The 21,392-nt window shown below is 33.3% G+C and overlaps 1 protein-coding gene across 4 annotated transcripts; it reads left to right on the plus strand.

Moving 5' to 3' along the window:
* The first annotated feature begins 332 nt into the window (after positions 1-332).
* Positions 333-20,254, plus strand: LOC115709746 (protein MICRORCHIDIA 6). Of its 4 annotated transcripts, XM_030637936.2 has the most exons (22): positions 337-496; positions 617-704; positions 2,125-2,244; positions 3,467-3,823; positions 5,577-5,651; positions 5,781-5,815; positions 7,663-7,741; positions 7,872-7,958; positions 8,037-8,112; positions 14,938-15,016; positions 15,186-15,314; positions 16,145-16,243; positions 16,332-16,433; positions 17,043-17,189; positions 17,301-17,393; positions 17,867-17,918; positions 18,011-18,122; positions 18,961-19,142; positions 19,254-19,324; positions 19,426-19,502; positions 19,634-19,676; positions 19,851-20,254. In XM_030637936.2, exons 4-22 carry the CDS (start codon positions 3,475-3,477, stop codon positions 19,953-19,955), a joined length of 1,992 nt encoding a protein of 663 aa, XP_030493796.2. In that variant the 5' UTR covers positions 337-496; positions 617-704; positions 2,125-2,244; positions 3,467-3,474; the 3' UTR covers positions 19,956-20,254. The 4 variants fall into 4 exon arrangements, with proteins under 4 accessions (XP_030493795.2, XP_030493796.2, XP_060967978.1 ...); XM_030637935.2 differs by lacking the exon at positions 2,125-2,244 and having other exon boundaries at positions 333-496; XM_061111995.1 differs by lacking the exon at positions 3,467-3,823.
* Positions 20,255-21,392: the final 1,138 nt, after the last annotated feature.

A 21,392-nucleotide genomic window follows, 5' to 3' on the forward strand; every position in this document is an offset into this window, starting at 1 on the left:
ACGTGTTATAAAATAATATAAAGTAGATGAAAAGAAAGAAGAAGAAGATGAAGAGAGAAAGAGAAAGTGAATGAGAATTTCTGAGTTGTTTATTCCAATTCCAATGGAGTGAACCCTATTTATACAAATATTAAGAAACTAAGAAAAAGAGAAACTAAAAAAAAGAAAAATGTTGATTACAATTAATATTAATAAATAAAAAATTTGAACATCTACATAATTATTAATATTTATAACAAGAATATATTTTTATTTTTTAAAAACAAAAAATCTACTTCTATTTTTTTTTTTTATTTAAGTGAAATACTCCTATCCTAGAAAAGAAGAAAAAAAAAAAAGTGCAACACACTCCTAAGTTTATCAAAGTACATAAACCCTAACTTTTTAACTTTTGTTTGAGGTGTTGGATTTTAGAACCTTCCTCCTCCGGTCTCACCGCCGGTTCCTCCATCCAAATCCGTCAAATCTTTCCTGTACTGCCGCCGTAAAGCCATTGGTATATATTTATGTTTACTTTCTAAATTTTTGAATTACTATTTTAATTTCTTTATATTGTGTTAATGTGTTTTATATTTGTATTGATTGATTGTCTTTTTCTCTTCTTTTTTCGATTCAGGCGGGAGCTCGAGGTTTCGAATCCTCTTGTTCGAAACTTTTCCAGTTTGCCTTTCCTGAAATCTTTGCCTTTTGAGAGTCTATCTACGGTAAGATCTCTGCACAACAAGCCATCGTCTTTAACTAAAGTTCTTTCTGTGAATGCTTTTCTGTAAAACGTTTTAGGTTGAATAATTAGTGTTTTTATAGTAAAGGGCAGTCTTTTATTATGTGATTTCTCTTTGTTAGACAAAAAAATGTTCGATTTATATTCAAGGTTAGTCTGAATAAAGTCAAAATTGCTTAGTTGAATATGTATGTCATATTGAGTTCACTGTTATACAATTCTCTGTTCAACCTCTTTTCCCTTCTCAAAGCTCTCTGCCATTGTCAGCACTGACTGATTGAGTTGCCCCTTCTACAACTTCAACCCTAATCATGAATAGAAAAGATAATATTCTTCAAGCTAACCCATATTTTTTCTTCTCTTACCCATTCCCCTCAACCCAGAAGACCCAGAAGCCTTATTTGGGTTTACTCTTTTGAAGTCATTATACTCTTTTTCACTTCGAAGCTGATAGAATAAAAAAGATTTTTTTTTAATTGTCATTATTTTTTCCCTGAACTTGATACAACAAAATAAAGTAAATAATGGTCAAAGGCTAAAACACAAATAAAACATAAATATATTTATTTTGATACGAAACAAAAATTGTATTAAGTAGAAGAAACCAAAAGGTTTACAGAAGATTGTAATATCACCTACTAGAAAGAAGGATGACTGTGGATCATCTAATATTACAACCAAATATTCCACTCTATAAGGTCAGATAAGGAAAATACCGAAATTCTTGGTTTTAAAGAACTAAATTTCAACCTTTTTCTTAATTGTGCATATTCCTCTCAAGCCTTATTGTTCAACAAGTTGCCTTTGTGGCAACAATCTAGATTTTCTTAATCCTTACTAATTTTGTCTATTATCTAAGAAAAAATCTTGCCAATGGGAAGGTCATACTCATTGAACATTGACATCATTAGAAACGAAGACCAGATCTTTGTTAAGAAAGAGTAATGGATAAAATGTTGATCTTGTGTTTTGCTAAGACCTACAAAGAATGCAATATGGAGATAAATCTATGTACGATCATTTTTTATGAAGTATCTCATTTGTGTTTATCTTCTCCAAAGGAAAAAGTTAATAGACTTTCGATTAGGTACTCCTACATATGACATAAGTAATCTAAGTTGGAAGAATTTTGGAAAATAGGATGGTTTTAGAAAATTGTAATGGCTTTGAATTAGGTTTCTTTGGGATTCTTGTTTTGGATGGAAGGTTTATGAGAATAAAGAGTAAGAGTAGGCTATATTTAATCTTATTGTGCATTGAGTTTTGGTTCAAGGAAAAAGCCATGTCTCTCTTGAATCTTTGGGTATCATTGTTTTTTTAACTCTATTAAACACAATTTAGTTTTCTTCCCATTAAACCTATTGTTATTGTTTGATATATGTGAACATATCAATTGGTATCAGAGTGATGACAGGAGCAATTGAATTTGTGGGGGAGGTGATCTCTACATTATTTGAGAAATGGGCTCGATGAACAACGAGATAAAGAAATTACTTGGATTGGAGCATAGAATTGTGACCTTGGTAAGTAAATTTGACCATTTTTTTTTCGCCAGGGAAGGTTTTTCGGTGTTACTGTAAGGCGAGAGTCTTGTCCTCAAGTGGGATGTTTTTGGGTTGTGAAGCTAACTCGCCTTTCACTAGGTATTCAATCACTAAAAATTGAACTATCTTCATTCGATGGTGAAAATCTCAATGTGTGAGTTTTGAAGGTTGGGTGATATTTCTCTTTGCATGGGATGTCTTACGTGGAGAAACTTGAGACCATTATAAATTTGAAAGGTTGAACGCTATGTTGGTTCAGATGCACATAACATCCATCACAACCTTACCATCTTCAGAATTGGCCTTGACGAATATGAAGTAGTACTTTATATCAAATAAATTTGTTTCCAACTCTTTAGCGTGCAACATCTTTGATCTTGTAAATGTCATGCCTATAGGTTTAGTTGCAAGTGCATTCCTAACCATTCAGATGGTGAGGCTCACTTTCAATGCTTCCATTAACTGTTGACAATCTTTAACAAGGTCATTCAATGTTTCTGGCAAGTCTCACCATTCGCTCCAGTGCTTTAAAACGCTCCTCCATCTGAGGTGTGTTGGACGTACTTGAAGGACACTCTTTTTGCTTAATCACACTTATGTTGTTTAGTATGCTTGGAGCATCTTGTTCCTTCTATCCCAAATACATGATAATCAAAGACCCTGCTCGCAACCTGAAGGATCTTCTAGTGTTAAGCATAACCTTTACATTCACTACTAAAACACCCTTTCCCCATATTCAACTTTAACCCCAATATCAAACTGAAAGTTTTTGTGAGGCTAGACAAAATGGGATAGATACCCAAGAGAGGGGTCATTAAAGTACAAAGTATCATCTGCAAACTGAAACATAATGCATATAAATAATATCAATAATTATGTTTTTAGGCCATCCCCATTCTAAAACTACAAAAAGCTTCGCTAGCATTAGAATTCTATCATATATTGAGCTAACAATTTCTTATTATTTGGCATCATCTCTTTTAGCAAGGTTGGGTGGTTTTGATGTCCTTGTCATGTTGACACTTTCTTTTCTTTAGTTTTTTTCCCGTTTCTTGTTCATATTTACTCAATTGTGTGAATGTTTATCTTCTTTAGCCCTTAGGATTACTTTAGTAGACAATGACGCTTTCTTTTCTTTAGTTGTTTTCCCCCCATTTCTTGTTCATATTTACTCAGTTGTGTGAATGTTTATCTTCTTTAGCCCTCAGGATGACTTTAGTAGACATTGTGGACTTATCTAGCGACGATGAACCTGAAGAGGTGGTGGTGAAGGCTGTTAAGTTAGAAGCTGATTTGGTTGGGAGGGCGTTACAGCTGAAGAACTGTAGTAAAGTTGAACTAGTCAAGCATCAAATGTTGAAAACTAAATCTTCTATACAAGGAAACGAAGAAAATGGGAGTGTAAAGTCTCTGAAGGCTGATCACAACATTACCAATCAAGGGCAATCTTCGGCGAATGATACTTCAACCCTATCAAGGTCTCAAGCGCCAATTTGTCGTCAATTTTGGAAAGCTGGGAACTATAATGATGGTCTTGGTTCCAAAGTCACACCTCAAAGTATTTCACTCTCTTCTATTGCATTTGCTATAAGAAATGCATGTATTATTTGGTATAAATGAAAGTTTTATATAGTAAAACCTCTTAAACTTTGACTGGATCTTATTTTAGTCATTGTCTTAGAAAAAGCGCGGTTGCTACCATTAGTTGAATTTCTTAGAAATAGAAAGTTTCACACATCATGCATATGCCTGATAGCTGTGGTGGGATTGAAGGACATAGTTGACAAGAGGTGTAGAGTTTGTGAAGAAAGGGTTATGGATTTCTTCAAAGTTAGTTTGGTAATAAGGAAAGATGCTTGTACTTTTCTTGTTGGGTCAATACTACTTTGGTTTCTTGTGTTCTAGATTAATTTACACATTTTCTAGGCTAGTGATCACGTAAATGAAGTATGATGACAAAAATATTCTAACCAAAGTCGAATTAAGGAGACCATTTTTAACTATTTGACGTAATACGTGACCAAAAGATAAACAAAAGGTTCATTGTAGAAGTCAAAACTCTAGAACTCAAAATGATAGAAACCTTTTTTTTTAAGAAACCCTTCCCCTTTTTTTTTTAAGAGATAACGAAACCCTTCCTTGATTAGTGTTAAAAGTTAGGATTTTCTTGACCCTTTCTCTAGTGTAATGTTTTAGTGCACATTTTGTGTGGGCTAATTAGGATTTTTACCTCCTGAACTTTGACATGTACCAAATCATGCTCCCTGAACTTTTAAGGTCGTTAAAAATGCCCCCTGAACTATTGAGATTGTTGGATTTAAGGACTTTTGTCTAATTCCATTCAACTTTACTATTTCAGTAATTGTTTATGTACTAAACCATGCTCCTCAGACTTTGATACCTGCCAAATCATACCGCTCGAACTTTGACATGTACTAAATTATGGTTCCTGAACTTTCATCATGTTAGACTTTTTTACTAAAATTGGAAAAAAGTCCTTAAATCTAACAATCTCAATAGTTCAAAGGGCATTTTTAACGACCTTAAAAGTTCAGGGGGCATGATTTGGTACATGTTAAAGTTCAGGGTAAAAATTTTAATTAGCCTTTTGCGTGCATCTCTACTCTTTTGTTTGTAGCCATCAGTGGTTTATTAGAGAACATTCTATGAGAAGAATTATATATTTATCTATATTTTAGGGGCTTATACAATTGAAATCTTGTTTTAGATCTATGGGTAAGAACTTTCTTTTTTGTTTTTCAGTGTAATCGCAATTTTTTTTATATGACAATGTATATTGTAGTTGTAGGGACCTCCCACAAGTTTTTGGGAAATTTTAGATAATTTAGGGTGTTGAGATCAAGATTTAAACAATGTGTTTCACATGCATCTAAAATGGTAAAGAGACGCACATGTAATAAGTTGTTTGAATTCTTATTTTGGCACTCAAAATTATCTTTAATTTCTAAATGACTTTTGGGCGGTTCGTATAGCTACATTGTACTATTATATGAATTATTTTTGGATTACAACTTAAAAATTTCTACTGGTGTAAAGAATCTATTTATAATGTGGAAGCCCAAGACTATTTTCCTAATTTTTGATTTTGGGTCTAAGTTTAGGAACTTTAGGGGAAATTTTTATGTGCTTTTAACCAATTATCAAGTGGCTGTGAAAAGCATAACTTCCAGTTAAATTCTATGATAACTTTAATTAATGCATAATTAGAATTCTAAGTTTTCCAGTTATTGTACATGATATGAATGTTTAATGTTGTGTATCTTTTTTAACATTTACTTCATGGATTGCAGATGGAAAAAATTATCTACAAGTCCATCCTATGTTTCTTCACTCCAATGCAACTTCACATAAGTGGGCATTTGGTGGTATCTTTCATACTTTTTTTTTCTTCTATATATATGTGTTATTTCTATTGATGCTCATTCACACATGCTTTCCTTCATAAAATGCTACTTCTCATAGTTGCTTTCACATTAATTGATTTGTGTTTTCAGCCATAGCAGAATTGCTTGACAATGCAATTGATGAGGTAAACATCGATTTGCCTTGAGCTTGTCTTTTATTTTTATTATTTTTATATATTTTATGTATACATATGTATATTATTTTTTGAGGTTAATGGAAACTATAGATGTGGATCATCATTTTTCCTTGTGACCTTTGTCTTTTCTTCATATATATATTATATGCAAATCATCTTTTTTCCTTTAATTGAAGATAAAGTTCTTAAATTATAGAAGGAAAGGGGAGAATATATTATTTTGGCACTCTATTTTGAGTTAATGCCAATTTTAACCTTCTATTATTAATCATACTCATGTGATGTTGTTTTACAATTCATGTATTGTAGATGTATTATAAATATAGATTTGAATTTGGTTAAATATATTTTAGTAGCTAGTTTAGCCGAGGAGATAGTCATGGTGGGTCTTCTTGACAATTTAGATGTAAGAGGCGTGTATATTACTGATGATAATAGAGTTTAAGCCCTATTAATTCAAAACATAGGGTACCAAAGTAAAGTATTCCCTTATTGTATAGTATACTTTAAAATATTTTCAAGTGTATTAGGAGTCGTGAAAATGAAACTAACATAATTAGGAAGTCCAAATCATCTCAACCCGAGGAAAGTCTAGTTTGAAAAAAAAAAAACAAGATCCTTAAAGGGAACTTTTGGCATGTTCTTAACTGTATCAATTTCAACAGTAGGATGCTACATTGCGTCGCACCAAGTGCTCACACTATGGTGTACCCCAAATGAAAAGCGATTTGCCAGTAGGGGAAGGCAAATAGAGTCCCAACTATGACAAGGCATTATAGATTTGGGTGAATGAAAATGTCCAAGGCTAAGTTGTCTTGATTTTAGAAAAGTATTGTGGTGATATTCGGTTTATAAGATCTCATAATCTTATGGACTATTAATTAACTTGTTACTGTGGGTACTACACATTTTTTTTCTGGGCACCAATCATATAATAAATTTGTACATCATACTGTTTTGTAACTCAGTCAAGGCGAGGCAATGCATAAACGTATATGGGGCTATGTCTCAGCTGTTGCCTTTGAGGCATATGCCTCACACTGATGAGGCGCACACCTTTGAGGCGAGGTATATGAGGCACACGCCTTATAGCCTTGGGCTTTGTTTTGTGTGTTAGGGTTGTAGTTTGTGGGTCTTTCTTGGGCTTTTCTTTAGAACTTTTTTAAGAGCTATTTTTAGGCTTTTAAATGACTTGAATGGGCTTTGGTTTGGGCTTTTTTCTAACGGATTTTTCATAAAAAGAATAGGAAAGATAAACGAAACCCTAAAAACCTTAAACCATCGGGGCATATTACATCCCTTCAGCCTCTATCACAAAATCGTGACGGACTCGTGGTATCCACTCCCACTCTTCATCTCCCTTACACATTATCACCTTTACTATTATTTAAAGTCAAGGCAACTCCTAATTAGTGTTGGAACTAGGAATAGACTAACAATTCCTCTATTAATTAGGATTTTCCGTTGGAACTTGAGCCTTTTATGAAATTAGTTTATGATTTGAAGGCTTAACTAGTAATTTTATGACTTTGTTATGAAATTATGTGTGGTTAGTTATGATTTTATGATATTTTATGTAGTTTTTCTTTTTATTGTTGAGGTATACGACTCGATGCTCCTCGAGGCTTATGCCTTCGGGGCCAAGGGAAAATGCCTCAGTACCTGATTCCGTTTTCCAAAACTTATACATATAAGCTTTATCATTGTTGAACTATTTTAGTTAATGTTTGATCAAGTCAATTATAAAGTAATACAAACATAATTATGATGGGTTGGTCAATTTATTTTTTGAAGTGTTTCTCTAATGAACATGTTCTATTTTCAAAATTGGATAGATCCAAAATGGAGCCACTTTTGTAGTAGTTGATGAAATCTCAAATCCAAGGGATGGAAATCCAGCCTTGTTAATACAAGGTATTGTGTACATTTTCTCAAGCATAAATATTGTTTTGGTAGTATCACTCGAACATAATTATAGGTAGATCTGGTAATATGTGTTTCGTACCCATGTTTCTAAATCATGGTATTTTGTATTGCTAACTAGATGATGGTGGTGGAATGGACCCTATAGCAATGCGAGGTTGCTTGAGTTTTGGATTTTCAGAGAAATCAAAATCATCGATTGGACGATGTACAAATTCTAGCTTTATTTAGTTTTTAGTTTTGCTTTTGTATCTTATTGAAGCTAATTAACATTTAAGGTTTTCAGATGGAAATGGCTTCAAGACTAGCACAATGAGACTTGGGGCAGATGTGATTGTCTTTAGCCGCCACTTGGATAAGAGGTTTGTTTCAAAATGTTTTGATTACTAGGGCACTCACATTAAATGCTTGAAAATAGAAAATTCTTTAAATTTTTGAAGAAACTAATTAGAAACACACTTCGTTAAATGCTCTAAATTGCTTCTTTTATCCTAAAGCTGCTTTAAATTTTCTATTCGTGCTCTACATTATATAGAATACTATTTATTACTCTAAATGTATATTAATATTATATATTTGCAATGAATAAAATATATAAAAAACTTGATAAAAGTGAGGTTTTGTTGATTTATATTTATTTTAAAGAAGTTGATGTATTTTAAAGAAGTTGATGTATGGTGTAATGTAAAAATTGAGATAAAATATTTAATGTGGGGGGTTTTGGTGATGTATTTGTACTGATGGAGATGAGAAGTTGTCGGGAGTGCTCTTAGATCTCCATGTTTGTTAGTATTGTTTTGTGATATCATAAATATTACAGTTATAATCAACATGCTTTAGTACACTCGCAATTATGAGTTTTGCTATGGTGATGTATGTTTGATCTAACATTAATGGTGGGTCTTTATCTACCGCTGATGGTATATCTTTCAAACGTCGTTAGATATCATTTTCCCCATCATGTTAATATGTCTTTGATCAATTTATCAACTGCACTTGGCTTTGTTAAAAACATAAGTTACACATGATTCTACTCTTGATCTTCTCATTCATGAATTGCCAGTCAAACTTATTCCTTCCTTAATCACTAATATGAATATCTACATAGGCTACACAACCAAATTTTGCTTAGATGTGATAGTTTTAACTCTTTCCCGTAAGTTGTTGTGTTTTACCGGTTTTGCCTGAAACTTCTTTATTAGGCCAGACATTGTATACACATAATTTTGGTTAATGTTTGATTCATACGCTCAACTCTACCATTATGCTAAGGTGTGCTTGACACAATTCTCTTCATTCTGTTTTCGTGTACATAGCAAAATTTTTTTAATGTGTTGTCTTCATATTCGCCACCATTGTTGGTTCTGAACTTTTTAATCTTTAAACCTATCTCATTTTCAATCACTGGTTTCCATTTCTTAAAAGCCTCAAACACTTTCGACTTATGTTTGAGAAAGTAAAGCCATAAAAGTGATCATCGATAGAAGTTACGAAGTAGTATTTCTCAGCAATGGATGAAGTAGTTGTTGGTCCACAAACATCGGAGTGAACAAACTCTAACCTTTCCTTTGGGGTTCTGCCACTTCTTTGAAAGCTTACCCTCTATCATCTTAGCTAATATTTTTTCAGTATCTGCCTTTTGAAGATGAGGATAATGATAGGGTCGTGCACTAATGGGATTGGTGCCTTGTTTGAGTGTTGAGTGTTCATTTCCTCTTAAAGATTGTAATTCTTTTGGTGGCTGATAAACATCCTGAAACTCGTAGAAATTTTGGTGTTTCTTGGTTGTCCTAGGGGATTTCCTCACATTATTTTGCTGCATTGTGTACCCCATCTTTTTTTATTTAATGGTCTTCATAAATTTCTTTATGGGCATGTTAGACCCTAGGATTAGAAGGGTGTGGAAGAGTGTACAAATAAAAGAGGGTATGATTCATTGTATTTCAGGAGAGTCTTTTGAGTGGGGATAGGATAGTTTACATGGGTGGGCAAAAAAGTTGGGATTATGCAAGAATAGACATCATTCTCAACATCACTGACCTGGAAGGATCATTCCCTTTCCTCATGTAATTCCTTCTATGAAAATTCCTTCTTTTAGAAATACAATGAAAGTCATGGTTGAAATGACTTGGTTTTCCCTACAGTTATTCTCCTATGATTTCCTACTGTTTGCTTGCTAAATTTGGTACTCAAGAGAAGTGGTTCGTTTCAATTGGTATCAGAGCACTTGTTGCCAATTTACGTTTGACGAATGGAGTCGAGGTAGAATCTGTGACATCTTTGGCTGGAAGAGTTACTCAAATGCTAAAACAAGTGAAGGAGTGAATGGACCAAATACTTCTTGGGCAAGTGAGGATACTACGCTACGCCTCATTCGTAGTATTTGTGGTGGTGATGAAACACTGCTGAATCTCTCTGATTGGTTGGTCCAGGTTGAGCATTTGTTGGGTGTGTTGATTGATGCAAAGCTTGAGTACAAGCAGAAACCCTACTCCCCTATCCCATAACCATTTGACGATATGAGCTTTGCATCGCTGTTCACGGCTTCCGTTCCATCTCAAAAGTAGGTTGAAATAGCTTGATTTCCCCTACTGTTCTATTGCTTTTCCTACTGTTTGCTTGCTAAAATCGGTACTCAAGTGAAGTGGTTTGTTGAATTGGTATTAGAGAACTCATTCCCTGTTTACGTTCGGCGAATGGAGTCGAGATTGAATTTGTGGCATCCGGCATCCGTGTTTTGAAGAGTTACGCAAAGGTTAGAACAAGTGAATGAGTGAATCAATCATGCACTTCTTGGGCAAGTAAGGTTACTACCGTCATTCGTAGTATCCGCGGTGGTGCCGAAAAACTGTTGAATCTCTTTTATGGGTTGGTTTAGGTTGAGCTTTCGCTGGGTGTGCTAATTGATGCAGAGTATAAGCAGCAACCCTACTCTCTTATTACATAACTATTTGACGATTTGAACTTTGAACCTCTGTTCACAGCTTTTGTTCCATCTCAAAAACAGGTTGTTGACATTTATAGTGACGAGGAGTGTGTGCAAGTTGGAACTCGACTGGTCTTGGGAAACTCCCATTGATAGAAGATGAAGATAGATCAGTAAGTCAACAACAAGGGTAGGGGGAGAGCTGCAAGGCTTTTAGGATGGTGTTGTTGCCGAGAGAAGGAACCATCACCAAGATGGAGAAGTCGTCACTATTAGGGACCAAATAAATTGCTTCAATGGCGAAGGGGTTTAAGATAACTTCCGTGGGTTCATTGCCATCGACGAGATGGTTGATTTTGATGTTGGAGAAGGTACGAGTACCATAGTCCACGAAGGTCGTTTCCTAGGAAGTGTGATTTCCTCCAAGGGTTGAGTAAAACCCTATCGCTTAAGGCCCAAGTCCAACATACTTACTCTTGTTTCAACGATGACCTATATAAGAGAATATCACGTATATTAACCTTAGCAGCTATGAAGCCTTAACTCCATGATAAAGTTTGCGTAATTAGGTAAATGTTGTGTTTAGTAATTAAATTAATAGTAATAATAATAAAATATATATGGTCCATATAAGAAAATATCAAAACAACCCACTTATGTTTCAGATTTGGCCCACATCATCAAATACGTTACCCCAATTACTCAAGTGAATGGGCTAGTCCAATGTGACCCCCAAGTCCATTTGATAGTTTCTTCTAAACCTAGATAAGTGAAACCCTAAAATTAACTACTGCAATTAGTGAGCTGGGCATATGGAACCTTCGAAAGGCCATTTATCTATTCCTTCTCCACGTAAAGGGTCAACTCTCTTGTACACGAGTCTTCCTCTCAGACTTCACTCCATGTGAACGATTGGTTGGGATACAACTTTTGACTTGCATCGCAGAACAATCCAAGGCGGAACCTTCGCACATTATGGATGGGTCGTGACTACACCAAGTCCTTTACTCCAAACCTTGTGTCTAGCTTTGAATGCTTGCCTCATCATTTATGTACCTTCTGTTCCTTCTTTTTATGTACCTTTTGTTCCTTCTTTGTTTGGTGCTTGTTGGGTTCATGGAGAGCAGCATTTTGCTACGGGTAATTAGATATTGAAGAAATAAATGCTCAAAGCCCTTCGATGGATTTTTGATAGAGGGAGAGAGCACACCAAACAATATTAGGAATTGAAGATGCCCATGAAACGCTCAACTCTCTATCTCGGGTTTGTATTCTTTATGCCTTCACTTAGTTGCAAAGAACTCGTCTGTTGCTTAGTTTTGGCAGCCGGTAATGTTGGACCCTAGGATCAGAAGGGTTTGGAAGAGTGTAGGCAATAAAAAAGGATAGGACTCAATTGTACTGAGTAGGGTCTTTGAGTGGGGATAGGATTGTGTATAGGTGGGTAAGAGAGTTGGTGAGATTATGCAAGGAACATAGATCATTCTCAACATCAATGGTCCTGAAGGACCATTCCCTTTTGTTGCTGTAATTCCTTCTTCGAAATACAATGAAAGCTATGGCTAAATAGGCTTATTGTTTCCCACTACACTTGTTTTATTTTACAAATATTGTTCCATTGCATGCTTGCTGAAATCGATACTCAAGAGAAGTGGTTTTATCAAGGCACCAATGATCGAGTTAGGTCAAGGTCTCCAATCTATGTGAGTCGTTTCGAACCATTGTAAGCCCAAACTGACATTTGAATTGCCCAGTTTCGGCAGCTAGAAATCTTTCGAAATTCTTAATCCTTGTACTCGCGACATGATGTCTTTGCATATCCCATTCCTTAGAACTTTTTCTCCCATTCCCATTTACTCCATAATTTTCTCTCTTAACTTGGAATATGAAACTTGTGAACTAGATCTTGAGAAACAAAATTGTGAGTTGCTTCAGGGTCAATAAGGATGACAAGTTCTTGGTTGTCTATCTGATCCTTCAACCTTTGTGTTTTGGGAGATGGTAAACCTGCTACTATGTTGAGTACAATGTCTGATCCTCTACTTCAGCCAATTGAGCCGTAGTGTGAAGTCTCCTACCCTTCTGGTTGTTCTTCCTCCTTCTCAACGTAGTTGTTTATCCTTGCATGCATGCCCTCTAAACCTTTTAGCATCACATTTGAAAGAAAAACCCTTGGTTTTCTTCATTTGAATTTAAGTTTTAGTCATTTTCTTGTATTTTCCATTAGTCTTGGAGGTGTTGGTGTTGTTTGCTTGTGTCTTGGTCCTAGATAGTCCATGATTGTATTGATTGGGGCCAAAAAAATTTCTAACTTGCTTTTGTGGCTCCAATCATATTTTTTCCTCAGTCTGGTATTCTTACTCCATAGCCCTCTCCCACCATTTGCGGTTTCCACATTCAAACCTCACTTTTGACTCTGGATTTTGCCTGTTAATGATCTTGTGAATAGCGAGTTCATCCAAAATTGTACCAAGTGGTGCAGAAAGTTCAATGAATTTATTTCAGTACTCTCTCATCATTACTTCTTATTGCAAGACAAGAAGTTGTTGGCTAAGTGTTCCATATTGAATGAGTCGAAATTGTCAACAACAATATCTTGAACTCCTACCAAATTGTTGCATTGATACCAAAGAAGAGCTTCTCCTTCCAAGCTTATGACTGATGCCTCCATTTTTTCCTCGTTGTATTTGTGAAAGAAAAATCAGGTTTAGTTCCATCAAAAATTGGCTCAATTTTCTAAGATAGAAATTGACTCTTCCTTTGTGCTGATGCCTTTGTCTCATGTTGATTACTTCCATCGGACTGGACATGACAACTTCAGAAGGCTTTCCTTTTGATGAAAAGTGCTGGTTCTTGAATGTTTCTTCGGGATTTTTGGATGTTTCTTTAGATTTCTTGGATGAATCTCCATGGGTTTTGGCTATTGAACCTGTGTTTGGAAGGACTTTTGAAGCTGGGCTTGAAATATTTGTTGAAAAGTGTTGCCGAATTTTTTCTTGATCTCTCTATAAACAAAATTTCTGAAGCAGCTCATTTCCTCGCTCAAATGCAATCTCAACTTTGTGACTTCTTCCTCAAATGCAGCCATTGTGAAACCTTTTTCCGATACCGATTTGATTGGATTTTCCCTATATGAACCTTGAATAAAGTCTGAAAGTGGCCCTAGTTGGTTCGACTTTTAAAAGTTGCTTTTGGGCTTTTGAAGCTCCGAAAACACTTGTGTTGCTGGTTGGGTAACCAGTGAGTTTCAGTTTTTAGCCCTAAAAAGTTCTTTTTACAAAAGCCGACTTTAATAGCTTTCTCAATAAGGGTGTTCTGAGAAGCTAAAAATCAGAAGTAGAAGTTCATTCAAACAGGACCGTTCTTTTCTTATTGCATATGAAAAATCTGAGATTACAAATAAAGCTCCAAACCTTCGAGAGGTTTGGATCTTTCCCAGCTATAGCTTCTTCTCTCCCACAGTGGAAACAATAATTTGACTAAGTTAGAGCCTTACTTTGCTAATTATAGATTAATTAAAGGGGAGTTCTATTTGCACTCCATAAAATGATAAATACACACCATTATTTAAAAAAATATAAACTTAAATAATTATTAAAAATTACTCTTAATATTTTTTTTTTAATTTTTTCCTCACATTATTTTATGTTAATTTCAATACTTATTTTGATTTCATTTTCGTAATTTTTTCTAACTCGTATATATATTTTTTATTTTTTTCTAAGAAAATTTCATATAATTTTTTATTTTAATTTTTTTGTTATAATATTTAAAATATAATTTATTTTTATTTGATAGGTATTTTTTTTAAGAATTTGAATGGAAGAAAAAAGTTAAAAAAACTTTGTACAATTAAAGATATATATTTTATATAAAATAAAAATTATTAAAATGGAGTGTCTTTAAAAAATTTTGGGGTGTAAATAAAATTTCCCTTAATTAAAATACATAAATTGACAAATTACCCCTATACTAAGATTCTTAATTACTGATGAAACTAAACAAGGAAGCCTTTTTATTGTAAGCCCCTCCCCTTGTTCTTATCTCTTTGAGCATAAGTATATTTTAATGCGGGTCTATCATATGTGAGCTAAGAGTACAATGTGGGATATGTGTATGTAATTTCCCTCTTCTGAAAGTATTTTAAAATTATGTATACGAACTTTGCAGCTTGAATATTAACTTAAATTAGCATCCAGTGGCTTTTGCATGCATGATGAATAATTAATTTAGGTCTTATTTTTTTTGTTCTTGTGTACAGGGTGTTGACTCAAAGCATTGGCCTTCTCTCATACACATTCTTGAGAAAAGAAAACTATGACAGGATAGTTGTTCCCATGGTGAGTTTTTTTTTGTGTGTGTTTTGCTTTTATGGGTAATTGTTCATCTAATGCCTGCTATGCTACTTTGTTTTGGAAAAAGGCAGCAATCGTGTAAAGAAATTTTAATGTTCTTTTATCTTGTGAATGTGGTAGTGTGCTGCTTGACTGTGTATTAATTTTATTGCAGGTTCATTATGAGTTTAATACATCGACGGGTACATTGGATTTCTTGCATGGTAAAGAGCATTTTATGTCAAATCTATTGATGCTGTTGCAGTGGTCTCCTTTTGCGACAGAAGCAGAGCTTCTAAAGCAAGTAAGCTTTTACATGATCATTATATTAATTTCTTGCTTTTACATGATCGTTATATTATTTTCCGGTAATTTGCTCGCTACTTTTGAGGCACAACGTATTGGTATTATTGCTAATATTTCCACACTCAAAAATCTTGAGGCAACTGGGAGGTCTCCTGGGCAAGGCAAAAAACTAAACAAAATAATAATAGTCATCTTGTGTATATTAATAGAAAGAAATAGCGATGGATTGATGTGGCCCATTTTTCGTGATTTAGAGAATTAGGAAACTACAGCTGGTCATGGAAAAGCTGTGAGGGATCCCTTCACTATATGGGAGATTTTAAGGGTAAAAAGGGGGATTTACTCACATGTGATGTGAGTAGGACTAGTATATTAACAATAATAATAAAATTAATCATGTTGCTAGCGTGAGGGCGTTAAACATAATTTATTTTGAAGTTCTCTTTTGTAGTTGCAAGTCTCATTAGTTTTTCCTTTACCTTAAGAAGAGGCATTGTTCTGTACAATTCAGCTTCCTTCATAATTTGCAGTGTAGTGTTTACCTTCTATGGGCAGCATTACGTATAGACAAGTTATGTGTTTGTGCATGGTGCCTATACGCAAGAATGATAAAATGATATATCCATTAGCTTGAAATACTCGTGTGTTTGTGTGAATGATGAAAGGACATATCCACTCAGAAAATGTCTTTTTATGCTATAAGAAATAGTTGATTGTTACGGATTGCCATACATATACAGTTATACTGAAAATGTTTGCTGTGCAAAGTGATGTGTTTACCGTTCATTTTCCATCTCGCTTTATATTAGCTTTTTGATGTTACAACAGTTCGATGACATTGGGCCTCAAGGCACAAAAGTTATTGTCTATAACCTATGGGCTAATGACGACGGGATTGTGGAGCTAGATTTCAATACAGATCCTAGGGTAACTTATTCTGCCTTTATTTTCGTTTCAAAATGTGTCATCATTAAATGTTTAATTTTGTTTGCCTATTATGCATTGATTGTTACAGGATATAATTATTAGTGGGGATACTAGAAAAATTCAGACAATCCCTGCTTGGAAATTAATAAATGAACAGCACATCGGCAACCGGTACCATTATTCTCTTCGTGTAAGTCTATGAAGTTAAGATGAAAAAATATCTTAATTGTTTTGATGAATAATACTCTTTTTAAATAATTTTACTTTGTGAGAACAAATCCCATAAAAATAGGATTAGAATATTAAACGTAACAAGCAGATGAATACAAATATAAAACACTTATCAAATTAAATTTGAATTTCGTCAAGTGCCAATCTGAAGGTATGTTCATCAATTTTTCGTTTAATAAAGTGTCAACTATGCTGAATAGGATTATGAGCTATGCTAATAGCTTAATTAGAGTTGCATAGGTTTGTCGTTTTCAGTTTTCAACTCGTTCATCTCTCGATTTAGTCCAAATAAGTTCACAAACCCCATGTGCCATAGCTCTGAACTTCGATTTTGTACGCCAAGTTACGTATTTGCATGTAAAAAAATTCTTAAAGTAAATTTGGAACTCTTGATTCTCTCTTGGGAGAAACAAGATTGAAATATCAAACGTAACAAACAGACTAATATAATTTGAATTTGAATCTGAACAGATTATATTTGAATTTGAATTTTAATCAACAAGAAACTTTTGAATGAATAAGCAAATCAGAAATCAAAATTTTTACTACAGTATTCTTGTTCCTTCAGGTCTACTTGTCCATCTTGTATTTGCGGATACCAGCAAGTTTCAGAATAATACTTAGGGGGGAAGTTGTTGAACATCATAATATCGCTGATGATCTCAAATTTCCACAATTTATTTTGTATAAACCTCAGAATGCAGGAACTGTAGAGGTTGGCTATATTGTTATGTTTCAATGATTTCCAGAATGTTGTTAGTTCGTAGCTTCTGTCGGTACTTGCAGGTCTTTCATTTAACTTGAACTTCTTTCTCTCATTATTCAGGGCCAAATTATTACAACTATTGGGTTTCTTAAAGACGCTCCAAATGTCAATATCCATGGCTTCAACGTCTATCATAAAAATCGTTTAATTCTTGTAAGTATCTTGCATATTAGAAGTTAATATTGTTCTGTACTGGAACACCATGATCTTGATGTGTTTGAATATGTTCCATTTTTAATACATAATAATCTATGGTTGTTACTTGTTACCACTACCTCCTAAGCATAAGTTATTTAATGGGCTTCATACAATGCCTTTATACTATAGAGGCTGCTCATTTCATTTTCTCGATTTTCTTTTTCCATGATGTATTCGTTCAAACTTGAATATATGTAGCTGTACTCTTTACTGTATCCTGTACATATAATTTTCATATTCTGGGTCTTTGCACTGTAACTGAGTTGTCTATGAGTTCTTTTGTACCCCTTATTCGATGCCATATTCTTTACTTGGATTTATTTTCTACCATCGAGTACGTTCAATTCCATTTGATAAGCATTTTACAACTATTATTTCTCAATAGCAATTTACATTTAAGAGGCCTTAACTTATGGTCTTTTCTGCAGCCATTTTGGCCAGTTGTGAGTTATGCAGACAGTAGGGGAAGGGGAGTTGTGGGTAAGGACCTGCTACCTCTCACAATTTTTATTGGTTTTCGTGGTCGTTAGAAATGTATGAATTTATAATTTATTCATTTTATTTCTTTTCAGGTGTGCTGGAAACAAATTTTATTGAACCCACACATAATAAACAAGATTTTGAGAAAACTTCCCTTTTTCAGAAACTTGAAAGTCGTCTGAAGGAGATGACCTGGGAATACTGGTGAGCTATTACTGTATCTCTTTATTCTTTAATTATATTCCTCGCCTAATCCTAGAATATTTGAGGACTAGGAAACTATAACAATTGCTATGTAGGTACTCAAGAGGGGCTCGAACCTCAGAACTATCATTACTGTACTATGTGTGAAAGGTTTTATTGTTCTTTCAGTTCTTGCTTTTTGTACCATTCTTTTTCTAGTTGTTTACTTGTGTCTGTAGCTCATACAGCTTATGCTATAATAATAATAATAATAATAATAATAATAATAATAATAATAATAATAATTTCTTTCAATAATAATAATAAGCATAGTTATTGCTGTTGTTGAATTGTTGTAGAGTTTTTATTTTAAAATTAATTGATACTAGATGAGAAAGATATAGTCAGTAGTAACAAATATTATGCTTAGCTATAGTTGGCTCTGATTACAAAATAGTGTATAGTCTGTAATGACTAACTATATCAATGAATTGCTTGCTTGATAATTATATCTTATTTTATGAGTTCATTTGTGAATTTTTATTGAAGTAATTCATAATTATTATATTGGTTTATTAAAATAAAACTAATTATATCAATTAAATTTAACACAATTAGAATTACTAGTTAAATGGACTAGCTTGATAAACACTAAAAAACATTCTAGACATTTATATAAAGATTAGATTTATACCTACCTTTATGCTCTATATTGTTGCAGTTTGCTTCTATTTGGTGTGTGTACATTTCTTTACTTACTGCTAAATACTCTCTTTTATTTTCTTTATATTATATTATTTGTGATTCCTTGAGAGTTTAACTAAATGTCAAACTGAACAATTCTACAAAACTTTGACAGGGATTTCCACTGTGGATTAATTGGGTATCTGGTCAAGAAAAAGCATCCAACTCAGAATATCCCACCTCTTTTAAGTAGTAAAGCCACATCAAATCATAAGTCCTCTGGTGTTGGTACTGCAAAGGAGTCACAGATCAGATCAGGGCTCTCTCTTCCTAACTCTAAAAGTCGACATGAACAGGGTTGGTATTTAATTTAAGAATTAAATCGTTATCAAATTCAATCATACAATAAAGATTCACAGCATATGATCCTTTTTCTCTTCTCATTTTTTTCTTTCCTTTTTTGGTAAGGCCTTCAATTGAAACGAAAGGATAATTTTGAAGAAATTCAGAATCTGAAAAGGCAGGCAGTTGGAGTAAATGTAAGTCCTTCTGCCCAGTTCATGGAATTTGCGAAAGCAGCTTTCTTATCATGTATCATTGCTTAAATAATTCCAAATTCGTCTCTTCCGTTTTTATGTAGAATCTAAGCACCAATGGTCAATCGAAAAATCAAGAGAAAGCAATCGTGTTGCAGGAAAATGAAACTCTGCGTGCAAAGTGAGTATATTATTATGTGCTGATTTCTTTTCTACCTGACACCCTGAATAGCTTAATCTCATGTTATTGATTATGAAAATTTTCTGGCTTGAATTCTTATAGAATCACATGATTTTTCCTTTCCTTTTCAGCTGTTTGAAATATTCGAAAGAGGAGGAAGAACTTCATGTTAAGGTAAACTTGCAGTAGATGTTTATGTTCATTCTAATTAGTCTTATAATTGCCTGTACTGATATAATTTAATACTGTAAACTGCAATTTTTCGGAATACCATCCTTGATCGTTTTCAGACACCTAAACTACTTTTCAGAGCTGTTTAATCAGATATTCAATCTTGTTTCTGTGCAGGTGACCCAACTCAAAAGCGAAATAGAGAAGGTTGACAATGAGTATGCCCGGCTATTGGCTGAATTACAAGAAATAGAAAAAGTAAAGCCAGAAAAGGGTGTATGAGTTTGTATCTTATTTAAATTCACTTTTAATTCTTTCATTTGTTAAATCAGTGTTGTATTAATAGATGGATTGGTCATACAGCTTTTAATAAGAGCTTAGGTAGAAGAGACCAAAATTAAAAGCTGCCGGCCGATATGCTTTTTCTCTATTTTTCTAGTTACCGGCGGCTAATGTAAATATCGGAAGTGAAGCTTCTGTAGGCAGATGAGAGAATCATGTTGTACAACATGTAACATACAATTATTTCTTGTATGAATAGAATAATCATACAAGTAATGCAGAAACAAATTCACTTCTCATATGTTCTTGTTTACTTTATTCGTTTATTATATGTGAAGTTTTTGTTCATACGCGGCAGTTTCACTTTCAGTCTATGAACAATTGACGAATTATTACTGCTAAAAATAAGTTTCATACTGAAAATTGAGATTAGCTTAACTAGTTTGAGAGTTCGTTTGGTACGTTGTATTACATCGTATTGTATTGTATAGTATTATATTGAATTGTATTTTATGTAATATTTTTATGTAAAAATTATATGTGGTATTAAATTTTATGGGCGCCTAACTATATAATATTTTAGTATAAATTAAAATTTAACATAGTATTATATAAAAATATGATGTATAATTACATTCAATATAATGCAATACAATACGACCTAATACAACCGTACCAAACGAGCTCTGAGTGAGTTGTTAGACGTGTCACGGTTTTTATTAAGAATATTTTATGGTTCTGTGAGAGTTCTTTTTAGCATTGATAGATGAATTTGGCAGGGGAATTTGATATTTTCATTAGAGATTTAGTAAATCATATCAAATCATGAGGAAATTAGCATAATCTCTGTTTTTATATGGGTAAGACTATCTCTAATAGATGGTGTATATTTGAGAGAAGTCGAAGAATATTTTTATACATTAACTAAATTTATCTCCAAATAATATTTAATTTAAATATACATCTTTTATGAGTATTATATTCAAATTATTCTCACACTCACATAAATAAGACATAATTTTAAGCATAATAGTAGGTTTGTGAGAAAGTTGGGACAAAATTTTAATTAGAGAAGAATGAAAATTATCGTGAAGTAATAGGAGTGAAATTGGTAGAATAATTGAAAAAAAAAAAAGGTAAACATAAAATTTTTTAAAAGGGAGGGTAAAAATTAAAGACATCAAGTTAAAAAAAGAATGTAGAGTAATTTTCTCTATATTTTGGATTAAATTTGGTCTAAAATATATCATAAAGTTATATTTGGCCCATTTTTTATATTAGTGCTCCAATGCACAAGGTGCAAATTAGCTATAAAAGTCAATATTACCATTAATACTCATTCAAATATACAAAATAATTAATTTTATTTATATTATTTTAATATCCTATAAATATATCTTATTCAAAGTCAATGAATAGTATTAATAAGTGACAAAG

This window comes from Cannabis sativa, chromosome 3 (genome assembly GCF_029168945.1).
Source record: "Cannabis sativa cultivar Pink pepper isolate KNU-18-1 chromosome 3, ASM2916894v1, whole genome shotgun sequence".
NCBI lineage: Eukaryota > Viridiplantae > Streptophyta > Magnoliopsida > Rosales > Cannabaceae > Cannabis > Cannabis sativa.